The sequence below is a fragment of the Panthera onca genome, chromosome A1, assembly GCF_046562875.1.
Source record: "Panthera onca isolate mPanOnc1 chromosome A1, mPanOnc1 haplotype 2, whole genome shotgun sequence".
Lineage (NCBI taxonomy): Eukaryota > Metazoa > Chordata > Mammalia > Carnivora > Felidae > Panthera > Panthera onca.
The window spans coordinates 170,764,330-170,781,028 of record NC_138339.1 but is presented as its reverse complement, the minus strand read 5'-3'; the positions used below and the strand labels follow the sequence as shown (position 1 = coordinate 170,781,028).

General features: G+C 43.5%; 1 protein-coding gene across 21 annotated transcripts in view; it reads right to left on the bottom strand.

The window, feature by feature from the left end:
* Positions 1-16,699, bottom strand: part of DOCK9 (dedicator of cytokinesis 9) — a 290,719-nt gene that overhangs the window by 75,786 nt on the left and 198,234 nt on the right. For all 21 annotated transcript variants that reach the window (XM_060636782.3, XM_060636789.3, XM_060636803.3 and 18 more), the window contains exons 20-29: positions 15,362-15,485; positions 14,700-14,821; positions 13,523-13,609; positions 13,074-13,163; positions 11,571-11,686; positions 11,229-11,298; positions 10,291-10,416; positions 9,474-9,545; positions 755-901; positions 256-339 (exon numbers count right to left, since the gene is read on the bottom strand). In XM_060636782.3, the coding sequence (XP_060492765.2) occupies positions 256-339; positions 755-901; positions 9,474-9,545; positions 10,291-10,416; positions 11,229-11,298; positions 11,571-11,686; positions 13,074-13,163; positions 13,523-13,609; positions 14,700-14,821; positions 15,362-15,485 (1,038 nt within the window). The remainder of the gene's footprint in view (positions 1-255; positions 340-754; positions 902-9,473; positions 9,546-10,290; positions 10,417-11,228; positions 11,299-11,570; positions 11,687-13,073; positions 13,164-13,522; positions 13,610-14,699; positions 14,822-15,361; positions 15,486-16,699) is intronic.

Below are 16,699 nucleotides of genomic sequence, written 5' to 3'. Positions count from 1 at the left end.
ACTTTTAATTTTGCAGTGGAGAAGTCATCTTGGATATTTATGAGAAAATCAAGAAGTATATGTATTTTATATTCAGAATTACTGTATTCCTAACACCCCACACATTAATACAAGTACTAGTTAGTACTAGATAGTAACTCCAAAAGAGGGGACAATAGTGCCTCTGGCGGGACTGAAAGAAAATTGCCATGTGAGCCCAGAGAAACAGGTGGGTTTCTGGATGTCTGTAAGAGCAGCCTGTAACACACAAGCTACCTTCGGGTCTCCAGGAGCAAAGCAGCTGATGTAGTTGTTGATCTGTTTAAAGACGAAGCCCCTGTCCATGAAGGTGAAACATCTCTGTGGAGAAAACATCCCAGAAAGGTAAGTATTTAGGCACCAACTTTTTTTTTTTTTTTTTAAGTTGGGTTGAGGGGCGCCTGGGTGGCTCAGTGGGTTGAGTATCTGAATCTTGATTTCAGCTCAGGTCATGAGATCGGAGCCCCAAGCTGGGCTCTGTGCTGAGCATGGAGCCTGCTTAGGATCCTCTCTCTCTCCCTCTCTCTCTGCCCCTCCCCTGCTTGCTCTCTGTTACTCTCTCTAAAAAAAAAAAAAAAAAAAAAAAAAGTTGGGTTGAAATCAGCATTTACTGTTAATAAGTTTATCCTTTAGCATAAAAACATACCATTGACATCTACTGAGCACCTACCATATATTGGTCACTGCTAGAATGAACATTTTAGCCACTTGACGCCCTGTGCACTTCTGCCCTCACCTTGATGAACACAGCAAGACTGTGGTTTGCATGTTTAGATGCCTCTGGGTTATCTCGAAACTTCTGAGTGATGTGTGGCGTCAGCATATTCACAACAGTTTCCACAGCATGGTGATAAGATGCGGGGAATCTCTGGTTTCGCAATAACTAAAAAGAATTTAGAGCAAACACGAATTATTTCTAAAGTTGCAACCCTCTGGGGAAAAAAAATCTCATTCCTGAGTCCATTTTAAAAAACCCAGAGCTCAAATCTTCTTTATCTAAAATTAGATAAGAGAAATTATTCTTTCTTCTCTCAAAATACTGTATACAGGTATTCTAATACTTCATAAAGCACTGTGGATTAGACTGGAGATCCTAAACTTTGGGGTGATGAAGATCCCCTTGGAGGTACTTCTAAAAATGTGGAGATGTGCCTCTACTCCCAGAAATTCTCATCAGAGCTGCGTTTTTACTGAGTACTTTTGGTGTCTCGAATACCTATACCTCTCAGAGATCTCTTTAGAAAATAATGGCTCAGGTTTAAGCTTCAAGTATTCAAACTGAAAATAAACAGATCAGAGACTGCATGTCAACAGCTGACTCTGCTTAGAAACAGTCCTTTTCAGGGGCACCTGGGTGGCTCAGTCTGTTAAGCATCTGACCCTTGATTTCTGCTCAGGTCATGATCTCATGATTCGAGAGATCGAGCTCCAAGTCAGGCTCTGTACTGACAGTGAGGAGCCTGCTTGAGATTCTCTCTCTCCCTCTCTCTCTGCCCTTCCCCTGCTTGTGTGCACACTCATGAATTCTCTCTCACTCTCTCAAAATAATAAATAAATATTGAAAAAGAAAAAGAAACAGTCCTCTTCAAAATAACTTTACATAACAATTCTTCCCCATCAGGAATGCTTACCTACAAAATTATACACAGATCTCAGCAACTACCTATCACGGACTGTGTACCTTCTACCCATCAGGCATCACGCTAGTACATATTTTTATGTGCTTTATCATTCAATTCTTGTAAGTTTTAACCCTCATTTTACAGATGAGGGTTAGTCTAAAGACTAAATGAGTCTTTAGTCACACAACTAACAAGTAACAAAGATTCAAACCCAGATCTACCATGAGTCCAAGGCCTGTGTTCTTTCCGCTCTTTGATGCTTTGGTTCCCCACCCACGTGCCCAATAAATGGAACAATTTACTAAGAGCCTGAAATGTGAAGGGACTGAATTAGATGTTCCATGACATTTATCCACTCATGCGTGTGATTCTAAAAGTCACAACTGGGGTGTATTTTCATCCCCATTTTACAAATGAGAAAATTAAGCTTAGAGAGACTCAGTAAGTACTACCTGAACTCCAGTATCCCTCCTTTCCTTCTCCCTCTTAATGGAGGAACCCCTCCAGCATGCTGCTGCCCAGCTAGCAACTACATTTCCCAGCCTAACTTGAGGCCAGAGAAGGGCCATGTGACTGAGTTCTGGCCAATGGGCTGTAAGAGAAAGACTGTGTGCTTTCTCAGCCATGTCCATAAAAGGGGTTGCTTGCCTTCCAAGTCTTCTTCTTTACCACTGTCTGGAATGAGGGCCAGCGCTTCAACCATGCAGATGAGGTTAACACCTGGGCTGGATAATTGGACAGGAGCTTGAGTCCCTGAACGACCTTGGGGGGACGATCTCCCCCACTCTCAGAGCTGCCTACTGGCTAATAAATTTCCAAAAGAGAAAAATGAAACTTTTGTCTTACTTAAGCCATTATTTTGTGGTTTTCTGCAGCAGCCAAACCAAAGAAACAGTATTTTCTAAAACTAGAAATTTAGGTATTTCTGACATGAAAGCACGCATTATTTTATGCATTAAATCCCAGAATCTATTGTGAATTTTGAAATATCAATAGCTTTATAATAATCTTAATTCTCAAACCAATAATAAGACAATCTTTGTAAACTTCTTTAAACTCAAGAATCCAGTGAGGGAAGGATCAAGTAATAATAGTAAGTATTTAAAGTTTACTTTCCTTCCAAAACAGAACAGTAAAATTAGAAATTCCAAAGGGATTTTCTTCCATAGGTACAGCCAATAACTCTATATCCTGAGGTGTCAGCCTCAGTAGATGATCAGCTTCCTGGACTCCAAGCCAGGCCAACTCGAGCCACCAGGCCTGACTGCCTGACACCCAAGCTGCCTACTCCTGAAAAAAGTTCTCTCAAGAAATCGCTGAGGCCTTCATAACGCGTCTCAGTCAATGGCTGCTTAAACAATTAAAAGTGGACAGGGAACTCAATAATGTATGGGCACCTCTTAACCTATTAGTCACTGTTATCAAAACTCAGAATGGGACAACCAGACACTCAATGCCCCCCGATGTGATGCAGTAGCACCAATTATGAAGTATCCTTGCTAAAGAGCAAATCAAACCTAAATTGAATTGAGCCTCAACATCACTACAAGTTTACAGGAACCACAGGGGACAAAGGCCCATGTCACATAACACTGTGAGGTTATAGTGTGGGAAATTCTGCAGGACAAATGGCCCACTTTCTTCAACAAAAACACTGCATTAAAAAGCAAACAAATGACAAGGAACAGTTTGAAAATCCAGGAGACTTCAGAGACATATCAACCACATGCAATGTGCAGACTATGTTTAGATCCTGACTCAGACCAGCCAACTGTAAAATGACATTTCAGAGACACCTGGGGAAAAGTGAATACAGACAGGGTGTCAGATGATAATGAAGAAATGTCGCTGACTTTGTTGAGTGTCATAATGGTACAGTGCTTACATCTTTTTTGAAGGCTTTATCAGTTAGAGATAACATATTCAAGTTTTTACAGATGAAATGATAAAATAGGGGCAACTGGGTGGCTCAGTTGGTTAAGCGTCTGACTCTTGATTTCGGTTCAGGTCATGATCTCATGGTTCGTGGGATGGAGCCCCAGGTGGGGCTGCTCGCTGACAGCTTGGAGCCTGCTTGGGGTTCTCTCTCTCTCTCTCTCTCTCTCTCTCTCTCTCTCTGTCCCTTCCCTGCTCATTCTCTCTCAAAAATAAATAAATAATCTTAAAAAAATAAATGATAAAATATTTGGTAATTGCTTTTAAAATACTCTAAAAAAAGTGTGGAAGTGGATATATAACTGTTGAAGGGGAGTGACAGCTTCAGACATGAGATTCAGCAAACTATTCTCTTCCCTTTTTATGTTTACTTAAAAATTTCTACAATAAGAGGTTTTTATGAAAAAGAAAGAAAATGTGGTGATGAATGGTGGATGATTAACATACCAACCAACCAACAATGCTGCTCGGTGATAAGAGGTCAACTCAGTGCCTCTGCAGACTGAAATGGAGCTCTCCTTGCAGTGACAAACAGCTATTGTCAAGAGTCCTAATTTGCCAACAAAACAGTGAGGAAAGACACATCAACAGGTGATAAAGACCAAAGCAATTAGATGTTTTTACAGAGATTACTCTACACTGAAATGGAAGAAAATGATCTAGGATAATGGGCTGCTGTCCAGGGTGGTGGGTATTCAAGCGCCAGCTCGGATGAGAGGACGCTGAGACACTAAGAGACTTCTAGACCAAACAAAACCCCAACTCCTGACCTTGTCCTGCTGTGGGATCTCCTCTCAGCGCTGCTGCAGCGTCCCCAGCGGCCCAGCCACCCCCCATCTGCTCCTCTGACACCTGCTGCCAGTGTGGGGTCTGCCTGCCCAGGAGCTGTCCACACCAGATCAGCCTCCTCCGGCAGACATGCTGGGTCCTGTGCCTCCCAACCCTGCTGTGGGCCTGACACCTCTGTGCCATCCTGTTGGCTGCTCAGCTCCTGCCACCCGGCCCCCAGCCTGAGTGGGATCTTCTCGATGAGCCACATTCGGCCGTGCTGCGAAGGACCCCGTGAGCCCCACTGCTAGTAGCCACGTCTGCAGACACCAGCGACGGGATCCACCGCGTCCTACATGTCCTGTCTGGGCTCCGACAGTGGCTGCCGCCCAAATCACTGCTTCATGTACAAGGGGGTCACACCGGTATTCAAATGTTTGGTTCTCTTCTCCTTACTGTGTTCATCTACTTCCTAGGGGTTAGAGAACTCTTTTCTACAGGCTACATTATGGTTCAATGAGATGTACTAAAAAAGACTATTAGCTAATAAACCTCGTTTTCCTGGCCTTACCTGGGCATCAGCTCTTTCTTCTGCCTCATGTTCATTCTCTTCTCCCTAAATGTGGCATCCTAATAGGCCCAGGAGAAGCCTCTATCTCTACAGTGATCTAGCATTTTGGAGCTCACACATACACCTTCTTCCCTGTGCTCTAACGGTTCCCGGCTGAATGTCTTCTTTCTCCCAGGAGTACATCAACTTCAAGGCTGACGATGCACCATCTACACCACCTGCAGACCTCCTCAGTGCTCTGTACACAGCAAACAACTATTCCAAACACGTGCTCATGTACATAAGTATGGATACTGACATTCTGTACATTCTGCCATCATGTGTTCACAGTGTTTACAAATATAGTTGAGGGGAAGTCCAGGCAGCCCATCTAAAATAGGAACCATCCCATTCTTTGCCTACGTTTCAAGTAAACACTCTTTCCTTGCTCAATTAGGCCAGAAAAAAACTGGCTGAAGGCTAAACACCTAACTAAGGTGATATACTCATCCTATCCTATGCCACATTTTCCAACTTCCTTGAAGTACACCTGTGGAATGCTAGCAATTTGGCTTGATTCAATGTGGGAGGAGAGGAAATTCAAAAAGAGTCTGCTGAAATTATAGCTGTTAAATATAAGTGATAGAAAAGAAATCACCTAAAATGTGTCGAGCACAGAGGCAGAGTGGGGTTCAGAGTTGGGAACTCCTTAGTGGGCCTTGATGAGGTCTGTTTTATATTCTCCTTGAAAACTGCTAATTGTCAATTCCAAGCACGTGTCACCTACGGACACTGGCTGGGATGGGGAGGTGGGAACACGGGGCCACCTCCATCTTCAGCAAGAATGCAGCATTAGAAGCAAGGCTACCAGCATCAAATTTATCCGTCTACGTAAATATGCACCAGATGGAAGGACCCCGTTAACATCGAGAGTGCACACTGAAGGCTGCAGCTCAACATAGACTATGCCTCTAAATGCTGATTGATGCTAAATATTCTTTGGGTAGGGCACTTTCAGCTCCAGGGAAAGCATAACCTGGCTCTTACATGAATCTGTGGCCCATGTACCCCTACTACACAAATGCGTGCCTGGTCATGGCATTTTAAGAAAGACTCACCCATGGGGGCAAAAAAAATTAGGGTCAGGATTATAAACACATTGGATTATACTAATAATCATCAGTCTAAAAGTATAAAAACTCTGAGGGAATTTGATTATGATTTTGGAAATCACAAATGGCACAGGCACGGTGAATATGAAATTGTTCCCTAAATTCAGAACACTGGGATCAGGGACTAGGGCATACAACTCTTAAAGTATAAATAAAGACGAACATGAAAATAACTAATTCAAACACATAAAACTCATTACTCCTAAGATACGAAGCAAAATGAATAAAGCCTTCAAAATATGTGAGAAGTCCCTAGATCAATAACGTGCGACTCAAGGAAGGAACAGCATGGATCAGGTGACACAGAAGAAGTCAGAGGAAAAGTGAAATGTTAAACTCTCCAAAGTGGCAAGCAGGTATTTTGAATCTCTTTTTATAGTAAATTATCTTATGGTTAAACTTTCTCCTTTTGGATACCAGTGTTTCTTTTTATGCTGGGTAACAAGTTTTAAACAAACTACTTCTAAAAACTCTCTGAATACTGTTTTAGGACCAAGATATAATTAACTTACAGAAAAGGTTGTGCATGGTAGCATTTGAGCAGTCTGTTCTAAAGAGTTCCAAAAACAAACTGTTTCCCAGAGTTACTGGAAGAATCGGGTTATAAGGCTGGAAACAGCAGAACATCTGGGAGAGAATGATTCTGACTCGAGCACGAGTTCTTGGCTCTGCTCAGCTGTGTGACCCTGGGCAGGGCACCTCACGGGTCTATACTCCACCTCGACCTCTGGGACATATGGGAGGAGCTGGACCAGGAGGCAGCTTTCAGGCTCCTACCATCCCTGAGATTCTATGGTTTAATTTGTCACCTTGAGAAAAAACCACATACCATTTAATTACTCTATTAATTTTCTATCACAGTTCTTGGAAAGAGATGTTATTGGGTACTTATGCTTCTGTGGGTGTTTCAGAAGTGTACATTACCTCTTTGTCAATCGCTCCTGTAGTCCATTCGGACACTTTCCCACCTAAACTTTGTGAAGGCACAAACCACGCCACATTTAACTTTGTAACCTGTGAGCCTCCATATAAATAAGGGTTCTCAATGAATAGTTTCTGAACAAATCAGTTCTATTTTTAAATATAATCAAGCCACCAATCTTTCTGAAGTGATTACATTTATTTGAAACCAAAAATAATGAAAAATCTAGTGGGGCCTTGTTATGGACTGAATTGTGTCCCTAAAATTTGTATGTTGGGGTACCTGGGTAGCTCAGTCAGTTAAGCATCCGACTCGATTTTGGCTCAGGTCATGAGACAAAGCCCCGTGCCCAATTCTGTGCTAAGCATAGAGCCTGCTTAAGATTCTCTCTCTCTCTCTCTCTCTCTCTCTCTCTCTCTGTCTTTCTGCCCTTCCTCCACTCTCTCTCTCTAAAAACAACAACAGCAACAACAACAAAATTCATATGTTGAAATCCTAACCCACAATCTCTTAGAATTTGACCGTATTTGGAGATAGGGTCTTTAAAGAGGTAATTAAGTTACTATAAGGTCATTAAAGTGGGCCTTAACCAACAAGACTGAAGAGGAGACGTGCACTTGATGTCAGATTTCCAGCCTCTGGAAGTGTGCAGAAATAAACTTCTATTGTTAAAGCCACCCAGGCTGTGGTACTTGCTATGGAAGCCCAAGCAAACTGAGACAGGCCAACAACCTATCCTGCATATGACAACATTTTTAACAGAAAAGTACTATATCCAAATGGCCCATGTGTGTGCATGTGTGTGTGTATGCACGTGTGTGTGCATGTACGTGTAAGCGCGTGCACACTCGTGCATGTACATGCGTGCATATGTGAGTGCACGCACGCATGTGTAAGTGTGTGTATGCGTGTGTGCATGTGTGTGCATGCATGCATGCATAAGCGCATGTGTGTGCATTCATGAATGTGTGTGTGCATGTGTGTGCACATGCGTGCATGTGTGAGCATGTGTGCATGCATGTGTGTGCATGCGCACATACATGCATAAGTGCATGCATGTGCATTCATGAATGTATGAGTGCATGCATGTGTGCATGCACATGCGTGCATATGTGAGCTTGTGTGCATGCAGATGCGTGCATATGCGTGCGTGTGTGCATGCATGTGTGTGCGTGTGCATGCATGCATAAGTGCATGGGTGTGCATTCATGCATGCATGTGTGCGTGTGTGCATGCATGCAAAAGTGCATGAGTGTGCATTCATGAATGTGTGTGTGCACGTGTGTGCGTGCACACACACTGAGCTGCATACTGCCAAGCAGACAATCTGCTAGGTTTTTATTTGGCAGGCTATTCTGGCATGATTTACTTGTGCATTACTCTGTGGAAAGCAGGGCCCACTTCCATCTGGCATTTCCCTGGGCACTAAAACTGGAATAAAAAGGGAAAAATAAAAAGAAAACCACCTGGTCAGGCACTAGTGCCTGCTCCACTAGAGGAAAGTGTGGCTCTCGGTGCTGAGCCGCCAACCTTCTGCCTGACAAAATCCAGCAGCCTTTCCCCAGGCTTTCTCTGAGAGTCCAGATCCCTGGTCCAGGTGGCCTAGAACTTCACCCTCCCTCCCTGTGGTTCCCCTCTCCTCCCCTCATTCACTGTGAGAGAAAGTTGGGCACCAGCTCCCTGCCCCAGGGCCTCCTGCTCTCCATGGGGCTCAATGGGCTCAATGCCCCGCTTCTGCATAATTGAGATGCAGAGAGAATTTGGAGTCGTTATGGCAACTCCAAGAGGATGCACATCTCAAAAGGGACTCAGTGACTTGGCCACTGTGTTTGCCTATTAGAATCTTACAAAAATGTATCTACAATGAGCCTCAGACAGCCAGAAACAGCCGGTCACACCCAGACAGGCATCAGTCCAGAGAGGACACGTAGGGACCCAGAGTGTCACACCCAGGCACCTCAGCGAGAAGGGCTGGTGGAGGGAGACTGAGTTATCTCAGAGTCCATTCAATGCTTAGAGGACATGCATCTGACACACTCAGCTTAGTCCCTGAGAAAGGTGTACAATGTTCAAGACTGGGTAATTACATTTAAAATAAATGTGTAAACTATTACTCTCATTTCAACAGACTTGAAGATTTCTGAGCTATTCAAAGGAAAAGACTTTGGACTTTTTAACACATGCTTCAAGAGAGTGAGCTTTGGAGGCAGACTGGTCTCAAAACCTGACCCCCTCTATTCGCTGGCAGCGTGGCCTTGGGCAAGGAACTCGCTCTGGCCTCAGTATCTTCATCTATAAAATGAAGGGTAGAACTTTATTATAGCCTGATGGCTTTGTCACATGGAATAAACCGTTTTCTCACTTGGAAAACCGTTAGAACAGTACTGTAACTGGCACACAGAAAGGGCTAATGAACGTTCGCCACAAACCCAACGAAAAGACTCCCTTAAGAGCCGCCACACAAGGCCCGATACGAAAGGACATACCTTAACTTTGGAGTTCTCTATCAAATGCTGAGCCATGGATTTTATCAAAACGTCAAAGAAAAACCATGAATACTGAAAGAAAACAAAAAAAGATGCTGGTAAGAAAAACAACAACTTAGAAGGTAAGATGTTTACCCCCTTAGGCCGACAATGTTACAGACACAAAACAGGTGTAACTCAAAAGCAGGGCTGAACCTCTCGGTAAATAAATTATTATGGGACCAGAGGTGAGTGGCAGGCAGCTGTTTTCTGGCTTTTGCGTGTCCAGGAAGCTGGGTGCATCTGCTCAGCACGGCACAAGCCAGAAAGAGGCACCACTGGATTAGATTTGTGATCTCGCCTCTCTGCTGAGCCTCACCTGCTGATGCCACCTTTGTAATCTCTCAGTGTCCTCTGCCCATTTGAATATAATGACTTCTTAAAATTTAAGAGCCCATGGAACTTTGAATATGGTAATATTTTGCAGCTCCATCAGAAACCCAAGTATACGCAGCAAAGTTGGTCCCTGAGAACTAACTCTTTACCCCTTTTCAGGAGTTGGTGATGGTCTCTAAAAGCACACCAGGAAGGTGAACTGATCCGGCTGTGGCATTTTGCGAGAAAGCAAGCTGAGGAGGGTCAGAGAATCCAAAGGGGGCTTAGTGCTGACAGCAGAGAGCTAGATTCAGGGCTCAAACTCATGAACAGTGAGATCATGACCGTAGCAGAAGTTGGACGCTTAACCCACTGAGCCACCCAGGTACCCCCTGGCTGTGGCATTTTGGATTCTCTCTCATCAGTTTCCATATCACAGAGCCACCCTGGCCCCTCGATATACCTTAAGTAGTTTGTTGCTGGTGAGGAAGTCGGCAGAAGGCTTGAGAATTGTGGTCATGGCTTTTGTCAGTTCTTCGTGCACTGTCTTGTATTCGGAAGCAACATACGGCTCAGCCTTGTACGCATACTTTGAAGAAAAGGGAGAGATACTTTAATGCCCCAGTTATCGGAGGTGGGCTGAAAGCAGGGGAGGCCCAGGGGGATGGCGGTCAGGGACCCAGGTGCAAGTGCAGCGGGGAGAGGAAGGTGTGGAAACAGAAGGTGGGAGGGGTTCCCTCAGGGAACCCATCAGTTAGGGAACCACCTGGCTCAGGTCAGTGGTCTTCCAGCCCACGACTCGACCTCCCAAGGACTTGGAGGAATGTGTCCCCTGACCCTGGGGGACTGATCCCATAGCCATAATTTACAGAGGTGTCTAAGACTAAACAGAAGGTGTGTGTAACTTTTCCGAAGGGTAACTGCCGCTTGTTTACGGAACTGTGTTACACGAACAAAGAACTTGCTGCTACTCAGCCCCATGGCATCTCTTGCTATCCCACGTAGTTATCTAATTTGATGGCAGACAGAGCTACCCTTCTCATCTCGGGAGAAGCAGTTTTACTGCAGATTTTAGTTGGGAAAAAGAAAAATGACAACAGGCTATACCAAAGGCCTTCCTAGAGCGACTTAAAATTCTTTGAAATTCCACATCATCATTATTTGCAAAACCCATTAAGAGAAATGTAGTTGAAAAAAATAAAATTAAATAAATAAATAAATGGCTGCCCCTCTTTGGACCTCCTCTCGTCCAGGTACAAGCACTGGCTTTAGGTATAGAAGAGAAGGCAGAAGTATTAAGTTGCACCCCCAAATAACTAGATTTTTTTTTTTAAATGAGTCCTTAGAAGGAAAATTGGAGAGCCACAGATTGAAGTGATTGGGACAGTTTATTTTACATACCTTAACATATGACCTCAAGTGGCTCTCCAATCCTTCCTCATGGCACTGGGCAACCACATGAATAATGACCCTACACACCACAGGAATGAATAAAGCAATGAATAGTAATGTGAAAATGAAAACATTTCATTATTACACAGTAGTAGTAGAACAATGATGATGCTACTGGCACCACAGGAAACAAGGAAACGAGGAATTAGATGGGGTCCCTCTACATGGGATCAAAAGAAATTTCTTAACTATAATGGTCAACACATACTAGCATCCCAGATATGTACGACCGTGCTCCAGATGAGGACAGACTGAAAGGGGAGAAGGTATCCACCTCTCCACCTCTCTTACCGTGTCACGTTGACAGCAACTTCCTCCTGGGTCGCTCTGGTGAGGACGCGGAATAGCTGGTTCAGGATGGTGGGCAAGAAGGCGATCATCACGTGGCCTTCCATTGCATGCAAGCTCTACAGACAAGGAATGGCACTTGTGTTTTCTTCTCAAAAGTAGACCAACCCCAACAAATTTCCACCCAGTTCCAAATAAGAATGGAAGAAGTATATCTAAAACAATGGGAACCTGTGGCGGGCAGAATAAGGGACAAAGATGTTCACATCCTAATTCCCAGAACCTGTGACGATGTTACAGGGCAAAAGGGAATTCGGGCTGCTAATCGGCTGGCCATAAGATGGGGGGACTCTTCTGGATTATCCAGGTGGGCATGAAGTCACCACAAAGGTCTTCATAATCAGAAGAGGGAGGCAGAAGGGGAGGGTCAGGGGAGACGTGCCTAAGGAAAGAATGGCCAGAGGTGTAAAACAGTTGGCTTTGAGATGGAGGAAGGGATTACAAGCAAAGGAATGAGGACAGCCTTCAGAAGCTGGGAAAGGGCAAGGAAACAGATTCACCCCCAGAGTTTCCAGAAAGGAACTCAGCCTATGGAGGTGTAAGAAGATAAATTTGTGCTATTGGAAGCCACCAAATCTGTAGCATTCGTTACAGCAGCAATAGAAAACCGACACAAAGTCTCTTCCTAAAGTCACACGGCTCTCCATGAGGTACCAGAAAGGACACTTGGCAATGCAGTGACTTTAGAAGTCCCCATTCCATTTTCCTTGCTGAAATCAAACAAACTCGTATTCCATTTCTCAAATGTCTGGTATTTTGTCCCCACGCCTCGGGTGCTCTTTGAACTACTCTCCTTTTTTAAAATGTTCCCCTTGAACCACATTCTGGATAAAACTCCCCTAGAGAAACGCCACCTTGGTATCACTGTTTCATGATACAGGGAGCCTGCACAACACTGAGGATGGTCACATGCACTCTTTTCTGTTCTGTTCTGTTTTGTTTTTTGCCCACCTAGCACCATTCGCCACGGTTATGTTATCTCCTACAGTGAGCTCGAAATGCCTTAATGGCAGGACTGAAGTCCCTCCTTCTTATGTGCTTGTCCCTGTGCCCTGCACCCAGTGAGCACTCAGAGGACAGGGCCTGCGTATGTGTGTGATTTTGTAGGCAGAGAACAATGTATTTTGGGTTGGGCCTAAAAACAGTACATGTGGGACAAAGATGGAGGCAGAGCAGTTGTCCTATTTCTTTTCTTTTTCGTCTTCTTTTCTTTCTAATTAAATTCTTAATTTTAATTTCAGTAGAGTTGACGTACAGCACTCTGGAGTTGTCCTATTTATGAGGCCGCTTCTTGCCACCATCTAAAACCACAGAGAAGCGAGAGTATCCAGCTAAGAGCATCCTTATAAAGTTCCCGAGAGGTAAGAACGACCCTCGCCAGCAAAAGGAAAACCCAACCTACTCCAATCTCATTAAAAAGGGGTTACTAAGAAAGCCATCTGATACCTTAAGGTATTTTACAAGTTCACTCCCTAAGGCCTGGGCTCCAGATTCGGTTTTCTGACAGTACTGGAAAAAATTATGTAAATGCTGATCCTGGGAGAAAAAAAAGAAGAGAAAGAAAGAAGGCCTATTAGCATAATGTTGTGGAAATAGGAGTACCTGCTTCTTACAGCATGCATGTTTTATTTAGACTAAGAAACTGATCATATAAAAATGAAAACATCAAAAGAGATAAAAATTTTTAAAAGATTTCCAAGAACCTCCAACAAAAGAGGAAATAGTTGAGAAACGTTATTTGTACTATTCATTTATGTCAGTACATATGAGCGCCTTATATGTACGTATAACATATCAATTAGGATTTTTGTTTGTTTGTTTTTTTGCTGAAAAGATCATGCAAATTCGTTCACTGAGCAATCATTGCTAACTAATGCTAATGGAACAGCCCGTACCTGAGTATACACGGTAGAAACCAGATGAGTTGAAACTTTCAGCAGCGGCTTGCTTCCGTCTACCCATTTAATTTCTGGACCATAATGCTAGAAAATATGGAAGGGAAAAAAAACATCCCAACAGATGAGTGCTCTTGGCTTCAAACACCATGTTCACCGAGAGGACTGGTGAGGTGTCACAGGCCCAAACAGCGTCAGTGACTCAACAGCTACGGCTGGCTCACTGCAAGAATGCAAGCAGTACTAGTTTCTGCCCACTCTCTTCCCCCAGGTACAAAGCTCTCCTCACTGGATTTTCTAAGTTACCTTTTAGTTGCAGTTGTATGAGTTACTATCTGTTTGAGAGGGAAAGAATCCTATTTCACCAATGACTTGACCAAACTGGATTTTAGGATCCTGACAGTGATGGCAGAAGATTGTCCAGCAAATGGGACAGTATGAAGTCCTACATGGGTAAAGGGTCAATACTCTGTGTGTGCTTACTTTGATTTCTGACTCCTCCATTTTTTCTTACATTCAGATTAGGAATTATAACTGAGTGGTATAGGATTTCTCCTGATTTTGGAATATTGTAACCATTTGTCCATAACATGGACCCAAATTTGGCACTACTTCAATGTTGAGAAATATTAAAAGCCCTGCAAAATGAAATAAAGCAGACCTTACCTGAGTGCATTATAAAACTGAAATCTATAAAATTTAAGATGGCCAAACAAACTGCAAAATCAGTTAACCAATGGGAGAAATGGGAGAAAATTCAGGCTTTCATGGATCAGCAAAGGTATCAGAACCAGCCACCGTGTGGGCACGAGTTGCTACATTTACGCTAAACGGAAAGACAATTCCCAATAGTTTGCGTGACTCTAAGAACACGTCCTTATTTGATCATGGCTGATTTCCAGTGAAAAACTTTTACCTCATCCAGTATCTCTAAGTCTCTGTTTCCCTGATGAGGCGCTGCTAGTTCAGGACTTATAAAATGCCCAAACTAGAATTCTAGATTGTGCTGTTAATAGCACTGCCTTCCACCGGCCTATGTTTACTTGGAAATGAATAACTAAAACCAAAATGTTGGGACCGGCAAAAATACTGTGTGCGTTCTTGTGTTATTCTTGCGTTAGCCGATCTTTCATGTTTTCTGAAGGTACAGGGATAAATCAGTCTTAAAGTCCTATACCCTGCCCATTCCGAGCTCCTGGTAGCCAAGGTAGCCAGAAGGGAGATTGGCCGCGACAGGAACATGCTGCTCACTAGTCACTACCCTTCCATCCTTCAGCAGAGGAAGCCAGGAATATCCAACTGTTGAAACAAAACACAAAAAATTTCACGGCAGGTTGTTCGAAAACATATGAAAGAAAGTCAGTGCTATGAAATGGCCTGATCTTTAAGGCCCTGAATCTAGTCTCTGCCGAGCACTGTCTACAATGTACTTTGGCCTCTTTGGGATTACAGTTCTAAAATGATCTTTCATAAAAACTTACATATGCAAGCCAGGCATGCTACCTTCACAGACGTCATCTAAAAACTCCACAGAAGGATGAGAATTCAGAATCAAAATAAAATTTAAGGGGCGCCTGAGTGGCTCAGTTGGTTAAGTGTCCGACTTCGGCTCAGGTCACGATCTCACGGTTTGTGAGTTCAAGCCCCTCATCAGGCTCCGCACTGGCAGTGGAGAGCCTGCTTGAGATTCTCCCTTTCTCCCTCTCTCTGTGCCCCTTCCCCACTTGCACACACATGCTCTCTCTCTCAAAATAAATAAATAAAACTTAAAAAATAAATAAAATTTAAGAACCTACTATGTAACCTGTAAACAATGAAAGGATTGATGAGACCCCAAACCTTGTGTTTCAACAACATCCTTCTTCTTTGTGCTCCCTTTACTAGAATTATCGCAGCTGACATGGAAAAACGTGAACAATAAATGGTGCTTTTCGTGTAGCTGGGTGGGCAGTTCTATTTTAATCTGCAAGGAAGACAAAATAACAATCTCTCTTATATTTTAAAACAACAAGAATTCCTGATGAGAGCAGGCACACAACACGTCACCCATTGCACAAACCTGCATTTGGTCTCCAAACTAGCATTAACATTTGCAGTCGAAGAAATCAAAGAACGTAAACTGTGCCAAAGAAGAAATGGATCCATAATCCACTGCTGTGATCTGAATGTGTGTGTCCCCACTCCCACCCCCAAATTCTTATGTTGAAATTCGTATTACCCCCAAGGTAATGGTATTAGGATGTATGGCCTTGTGGGGGTGACTAAGTCATGAGGGTGGAGGCCTCATGAATGGGACTGATGCTCTTACAAGAGATCCAACAGAGCCCTCCCTGCCCATTCCACCATGTGAGGGTACAACTGAGAAGTGTGTGACCTAGAGATGGCCCTCACTGGGCCACGCTGGCCCCCTGATCTAGGACTTCAGCCTCCAGAACTGTGAGCAATAAATACCTGCTGTTTCCAATCTACCTATTCTGTGGTTCTGCTGTCGCCTGAACAGACCAAGACATTCACTGACCAGAAATGGGAGAGTTGGTATGTCAACTCTAGAAAGAACTAGAAAACACGTGACCACAACCCCTACATTAACCTAACACAGCCAAGGCATGATGAAAAACTAGGATAGAACATCTGAAAGTAGGATTCATACAGGGGCACCTGGGTGGTTCAGTCAGTCAAGCATCAGACTTGGCTCAGGTCATGATCTCGAGGCTGATGAGTTTGAGCCCGAGTTGGGCTCTGTGCTGACAGCTCAGAGCCTGGAGCCTGCTACGGATCCTGTGTCTCCCTCTCTCTCTGCCCCCACCTCTCTCTCAAAACTAAACATTAACAATTTTTTTTTTTAAAGTAGGATTCATATAGTAGTTTTAATGAACTACATTATCATTCTACATAAAGAAACAATACAGAAAAAAGATTCTCGGATCCAACAAACATAACCACACAAGTGTGAATTTGAAAGAAAGTATGTCAGAATATTAATTGTGGTAGTAATAGAGGAGAGCTTTTTGACTTTTCCTCTTCTATGATCTGCTTTTTCCCAAGTTTTCAGAATAAATGTTACTTTTGTAATTAGAAAAGAAGATGTAAAATAAATACGTCAACATTTAGTTCTAGCACTGTAACTGCAGTGTAGTATGCGGTTTCTCTTGAATTTTGCTTTACTAAGCAAACAAC